This window comes from Cryptomeria japonica, chromosome 9 (assembly GCF_030272615.1).
Source record: "Cryptomeria japonica chromosome 9, Sugi_1.0, whole genome shotgun sequence".
In the NCBI taxonomy this organism is placed as follows: domain Eukaryota; kingdom Viridiplantae; phylum Streptophyta; class Pinopsida; order Cupressales; family Cupressaceae; genus Cryptomeria; species Cryptomeria japonica.
In genome coordinates, this window is record NC_081413.1 from 348,992,034 (window position 1) to 348,999,415 (window position 7,382).

Genomic DNA, 7,382 nt, shown 5'->3' on the forward strand with positions numbered 1-7,382 from the left:
TAACTTGGGAAATCTTCTTCTTTAAAGCTTCTTCTTTAGCGCATATATGTGACCCTTGACTCTCAGGCATCAAAGCTGGGGCTTGGTTTGATGTGTGTAGGTTTCCATACTGTTGCCCTATCCCATGTATTTTATCCATGTACTATGTTTGGACAGGGCTAACATTGGCATTGTTCTACCATTCCAAAGCTTGTGTAGCAAATTGTTGACTAGCTTGAGGTTGGGGTGCATAAAGTGGTACCATGTTCATTGTTGGGGCACCTATTGGTAAGGATGATGATACTCCAGGGAGTTGGTTGTAGTTTCCTTGGTTCACTCCTATGGACAAGTTGTATCCAATCCCCCCAGGTGTATGATTCAATTCTTGATTCATGTTGATTTCCAATGCATAAAATTTTGCCAAGGTATCCCTTTGATCTTCAGGCATGCTCTTCTTGATAAACATCGCACTCCATGGGTCAATGGCTCTCAAATACGAATCAATTGCTACACTTGGTGCTACTTGATAAGGATCCTGTAACCTCTTGTATGCCCTTTGGAAGTTGGTATTGAAAGTTGTCAAAAGTTCATTAGGTAAATTCTTAAGGGAGGCAAACTGATGATACAATGTTCCAGGATCAACATACACTCGAAATTGATTGATAAAAGATTTCTCTAAAACATCCTAACCATTAATAGAATTTGCTGGTAGAGTTAGATACCAATTATACTTGTTTTCCCCAAGTGAATATGGGAAAAGTCTACATACCATGTCTTGCTGTTCAATGTTGTTATAAACCACTACATCCTTGAATGCTTCAATATGCTCATCTGTGGTCCTAGGTCCCCCAAAGTAGGAATTACTACATAGATTGTCTGGATTCCTAGGTAGGTCATGTATCTCTCCAAGTATATTTCCCAATGGTGTATGAGCTTGGTTGAAGTAGGCCATTGCAGGTGGTGATAGTGGACATTGAGTTATGAAAGGTACAACGATGGGTTGAGGACTAGGGATCAGATAGTCTTGTATGTTGGGTTTGGATGTTTGTGCTGGTGAGTCTATTGAAGGTTATCCTTTAGATTTATTTCTCTTCTTCCTAGTTGCAGGTACTAACTCTACTAAGTATGATGGAGAAGAGTTACTCCTAAGAACTTTATGAAACCTCTCCAGAGAGAAAGATGATATACAATCCAACTTAGTATCTCAAATTCTTGGCTGTAGAGGAGGTGGTTGAGGGTTTCTTTGTGTGAGGAGCTGCCTTTGTGCCTCCGCTTCTATGCATATACCCTTTTGTCTTTCGATGTCAAGGACTTGTCGTGCTTGTAGCCAATCACTGATTCCTTCTACTATCCCAATCAAGAGAGTATAGTTGGGGAAGGATTTTATCTTGTTCGTAGTTGAGGTTGGATTGTGTGTATGGTAAAAGTCTGTCTCCTGGGAGCACAATGTTAAGTCATTCTATGACCGTGCAATTGGAAGTTAGGAGAAATTGTTCCTGGCCCTCCTTCTAGTGCCAGTTTTAGTTGATAGGTGTTTTGACACACTCTCTAATAGTCGCATAGTTTATATGAACACTCACCACCTTTCCTGAAAAGTAATCAATATCAAAAGCCTAATTACTCCAAGGTCTCTACAGTTGGGTCTCAACAGAGATGGGCAACTCAGTGGCTGATGCGATTGTACTTGTCAAGGGGCTTGCTAGTTGTAAATACTTTGAATTGCCTATTTTTTTGTATTTTGTGATTTTAACTTGATAAAGAAACTTCAAAAGATCGGTCAAGGTAACAAGAGATAATACCCAAACCAATACTAAACAACTTAGTGTACTACAAAGTCAATGGATCACATCAAGGTATTATCAAGAACATCTAATCAACATTCAAAAGGGACGTTCCAACAAATATGTGAAGTCATACAACCCACACATGAATGGAAATGGCAATAACAAGATTAGATAATCACTCTACTATTTTATCCTCATACACCATTAACATGTGCAATATGATTCATAAAACAATAAAGCTTGGAATAACAAGTTGATTCAAATGAAAGAAGATAACTAGACTATGAAGAACAAAAACCCTTAGAACACGTATTGTGGATCAGGCAATCCACAAGCTTCTTTTGTATTAATCCTTATAAAATGAATAATAGTACTTCAAGAGTTTATAAGAAATAAATTACATAAAACTACATTATCTAGCTAAATGGCCTTGAATCATCAATTTGTGGACCATTACAATGAATCAAAATCTCTAATTTATAGAGTTTCAAGTCCTAAATTCTAGGAATTAAAAGCTATCTAAACTAAGAGCTACATAAACAAGGAGCTGCATTTGACATGCAAGTCTCTGCCTTAAACTCCAATGAAACTACCAATTAACTATCACTATTAAACATGCGTTCCCGAAATCGGCCATCACAACCATGCAAAATTTTGCCCAAAACTGAAGTCGGTGGTGTGCAATAGTTGAACTCTCAACTTTTATGGTAATAAAAAATATCTTCAAAATGCAGTCAAAATTGCATGTGTGGAAACTATAGGTTCATCTTCTACTCCTTTTATATCTCTTATAGTTGCTAATAAAACATGCAATTGTGTCTTTAGGACGATCAACGACATATGAAATCCAGAACTCAGACTTCTTCAAAATTTTCTTTGCCTACTCCCACATGTCGACCAATTTATCCATCACCCCCTCTGCATGTATACATTGAGAAGTAAAAAATGAGCAATCATCCATCATCCCCACATTAAACTCAGTTGCAGGTGCAAAATGATGAGTTGCATATTGGTCCCATTGATCTAACACTACACCTTCCCTCACATGACCATCTCTCAAAATATCGTGACCATATGCCCCTAACAACCTCTTTACAAAATTATCATATTCACCTATTGACTTCAAAAGGGGAGCACGTGCCTCCAAAATCTTCACCCTACACTGCTCAGGAACTTCTATTTTAAACTCTATTGAAAAAATGTAAGACTGCAAACAATCGAAATCCTCTACTCCAAGCAAATATTCACTTCTACACACTTCTTCACCCAAGGCCAATATTTTATTCAAGTTTTTGTATGGCTTGGTGAATTATCTAATCCTTACTTCCTAGTTTGTTGAGCGGTCACTTATTGCTTTCTCTGTTTTGAAGACTCCTTCATAGATTCCCGTTGTATGTTTTAGAAATAGTCTTACCTTCGAGATATTAGCTTTTGCCCTTGATTTCGTAGTAGCTGCCACTTTTTTGTTTTCAATCAAGGCCCTTACATCACCTTCTAGGAGCGATGATGTGGATGACAATGTGTCATCGACCCGTGAATCTAAAGGCTTCCCCATCTCCACAAGCATGTGCTTATACTATTCTAATAGTGATTTTACCTGCTATTGGGAGCTATGATCCTTCTCCATCCCACTTCTCACCGTACTAGTAGCAAATTCCAGAGTGTCCAGCTCTCCCCACTTGGTCTTCTTCCCTAGCCTAACCTGTTATACTTGATATTTTGAAGGCACTTCTCCTTCCGCCTGCATAGGAGATGTGATATCGGCAATTACTTCACAAGAACCAGTCCTAGACTAATGATGAATTTTTTTGGCCTTCTTTGCTTTCCTTGGATCCTCTGTAATAGCTTGCTCCAATGAAAGTTTAGGAAACACCGCCTTTTGCTTCTTATTAAAAGTGAAGTTTAACCATTGTGGTGTCCCTTCATCTGTATCTCCTCCTTGGGTGGTTATTTGTGTCGTCATTGTTCCTGCTTCTTGTGATGGTTCCTCCTCCTCATGTTGTTCTTGTTCTACATTCTGTGTATCGGGAGGAGCTTGGCATTCTTCTTGGGTAGGAGGCACTAGTGTGGTGAGCTACTATTGTGAAGGCATCTGTTGGGATAGGTTTACATGTAGAGTGTTATCAACATTAAGTTGTTGATATTATTCCAATCTCCCACTCACTTGCTCATTGAAGTCCTTGGCCAACTCCAGTTCTTGTTGCTCTGTTTCTCCACCTGCAATGTCTTTTAATAAGTTTTCCACATCTTGTGGAGTGAGAACAAGTCTTTCATTATACTCTTGATCTTGTGCATGTCCCACTTCCCCCCCTTCACCTTGTTGTTGTTGCTATGGAGCCTGATCATTGGTGTCCATGGGGGTTACCTGCATAAGTTTTGGAATTTTTTGTTGGGCGGGCCTCCTTCATTTCTCTGCACTTGAAGGAGTCATTCTTTTCCTCTTTTTGGGCTTTGCCTTGTTTGGTGCTGGCTCCGCTTCCTCTTGATCTGAGTCTCACTCCATATTATGAATAATCACCATCTCCTTTGTGGGAGTCATTATAGGCATGCACACTTGCGAAACAATAGAAGGTGGGGTGACTACTGTTGTAACCACAGGTGGAGGCATTGTTGTCATAGTTGTTGCAACTGATGTAGTTGATGTGGTGTCAGGAGTCATTGTTGTAGAAGTAGTGGCTGTGGTAGTAGTACTGGAGGGTTGAGCCTCTGGACCAGGGTACTTTGTTGTTGCTGAAAAACCTTCAATAGCGGGCATGACAGGATGAATTTCTTCTTGTGGTGTGGCCCCTATGCTGGCAATAATCCCCAAACTCACATGTTTTGCCAAGTCTTCAACTTCTTTCATTCTTTCATCCAACTTTTTCTTTGGTTCTTCTACGGTCAAAGGGGCTTCAGCTTTTTCCTCAGAGTCTATGGATGCATTCTTCCTCAACTCTAACTGTGTCCTCCTTGTATATTCTTTGTGTACCTTGGATTGAGGATTGTCAGTCAGGATATTATTTTGTTTCCCTTTAGAGGTAGCTAGTTTAATTCTGAGACCCAGCCACTTCTTCATTCTATCTATTACTAGCCAAGAGATGGTATCAATATCTACAACTTCTTATTGCAACCATCTAATTTGGGGAAGCAACCTCTTATCTACTCCAATTTCTTTGTACATGGGATCCAACAAAATGCCATCATCATGTAGTTGCTTGGGTAGGTTGGTCTCAATTCCAAAATCCCTTATTTGAGGAACAGTGAGGCGATGATAAAATTTCTACGTTGCCTCAAAGCTATCATGGAGATTAGCCCAAAATCCTCCAGGGCAGGTTGATGTTCATCATATACTTTAGGCATTAATCCCTTTAATTTATTATATGGATCATAAAATTTACGAGCATAATTAAAAGCTTTCAATTGTAACTCTTGCAATTCTTGTTCAATAGTCTTTTCCATATGAATATTAGGATATGGAAAGAATGATAAATTCAAAGGGAAATCTTTACTTGTGACTCCCGTCTTATGCCTTGCGGACAACAAATTCTACAAATGCACCATTTGTCTTGCATATTCAAACAAAATTATCCTATCTATACAATATCTAGGCAACAAAAATGGTTCTCTAGTGAACCCATTCACCCTCAAATAGGTAGATCGAGAGTTTTGTATGAACCAGCACCCCCATTTCTTTACTAACTCCATAGCCTCTTTGCTTAGTCTAAATCCAGTATCCCCTGTTAATCTTATAATAATGGGAAACCAAAATGTGTCATTTATTCTATTATAATGTATTCAGGGCTCTTTTAGTGGCAATTGGGTATAGTACTCCCATACTGCATTCTAACCTTCTTCTTCTCCCAATGTCCACTTAGTCTGCAGCCTTGGAAATTGGCCTGATCTGGTTGCCACCCAAAAACCATAGGATGTGAAGAAAAATTTCCTTGTTTTGTGTCCCTCCTTCAACTGAACCCTTATGTTATCTGACAAAATTTGGGCCCAGTCATAGTATTGCCGCCCATCCAAAATTATTAACATGAATGAGAACATCCATGGTTGAAAGTGTCGACAGGCAGGTTTGTCAAAGGCCGTCCTGAGCATTATGATTAAATCTCTTTTTGGTTATTTAAACTCCTGCCCCAAAATCTTGCTTGCCTTTAAGCTAGTTTACCTTTCTTCTTCAAGTCATTCTTCATTTATCCTTTTTTTTACACTAGTTGACATTTTGGTTCAATTCCCTTTCTCCATCTTCCTTTCCCTCTACTAATACTTCCTTCCTGGTTGGAATCTAGAAGACTAGGGCTAAAATATCTGGAGACAAGTCAATCACCACTTTTCCATCGGAATCAACACACTGCCTAGTGTCAGGGTTGTAGAACTGTGCAATCTGCATTACAAACTTTGGGGCTTGCATTGATTGTGGGAACATGGTTGCCTCTACCAAGCCAGATCTTTTAATCCTCCTACATTCTGCACTGAGCCTAGGCTTCTCCAATTGTTTTTCGATGTCTTCAAGCTTAATATGTTTGATCTATGTTTCACTAACCCATTGGCTCACATCTTCCAGCTTTGAGACATATGTTCGACCTTGATATTGGTACTTCATCATGATCAACAACTTTTCAAGATCCTTTGTCTTTCGGGAAGATTCCATGAAACATAGCTAAACCTGCAAAACCAACCAAACAAGCATCAAAAACTACTCAAAGAAACAACACTACAAAAATAGCTCACTTTAGGACTTCAGGATCTCAGGGTCCTGAGGTGAGAAAACAAATAAAATTACAAAGAAAACTGGGGAGTTTGGGAACCCGAGGTCCCAAGTTCACCAACAACACAAAAAGGGATCACTTCGGGAACCCGGGTTTTCAAAGTGGTCCAACAACGGACATGAAACAACCTCGGGACTTCGGGGCTCCAAAGTTCCCAGGAAGGACTCAACAGGCAACACGGAACTTCAGAAACCCAAAGTCCTAGCAAACTACAAAGATGAATCTGAAAGGAAGGTTCAGAATCCCAGGATTGTGGGGTTTTGAATCAAACAAACAGGAAAAAGATAAAGCAATCCGAGAATTTGGGAATTCAAGTTTCCAAAGTGCTTCAAACAAAGACCCAAAAAACACAAAACCACCACTTCGGGAACTCGGGAACCTGGGTTTCTGAAGTAGTCCAAACAAACAAACGACCCCCATTTTGGGAACTCGCAAACCCATGTTTCCAAAGTGGGCAAAAGAAAATGACCAAGGAAATTACTTATCATTTCGAGAACTCGGGGACTCAGGTTTCCAAAATGATAAGAGAATGAAAAAACCCCTAACCCGGAATCTCGAGAACCTGAGTTTCCGAGGTTAGGGATAAGCCAAAAAAAATAAGAACAACATGCAAAATCTAAGAAACCTAAACTAAAACAAACAAAAATATACCTAAGACACAAAAATGCATACAGAGGAGGTGAGAAATCCACCTACTTGGCACGAAAAATGGAGATAGTGCTGAATTGGGTGTGCGAGAGTTCAAAATCGCTAGGTTAGAGCTCTGGATTCGCAAGAGTGAGTACATAAATGAGCTTCAAAATGACCTTGGATCCTATTTATACCCTAATTAGACACCACAATAAACACACTTCAGGAACCTAGGTTT

General features: G+C 39.5%; 1 protein-coding gene across 1 annotated transcript; it reads right to left on the reverse strand.

Annotated features, from left to right (window-relative positions):
- Positions 1-4,257: 4,257 nt before the first annotated feature.
- On the reverse strand, positions 4,258-4,818 carry LOC131029767 (uncharacterized). Its single transcript, XM_057960416.2, has one exon. The coding sequence runs from the start codon at positions 4,816-4,818 to the stop codon at positions 4,258-4,260; it is 561 nt and encodes a 186-aa protein (XP_057816399.2).
- Positions 4,819-7,382: the final 2,564 nt, after the last annotated feature.

Coding starts and splice junctions, on each gene's coding strand:
- LOC131029767 (XM_057960416.2), bottom strand. CDS start 4,818: ATGAAGAAGTGGCTGGGTCTCAGAATTAAACTAGCTACCTCTAAAGGG.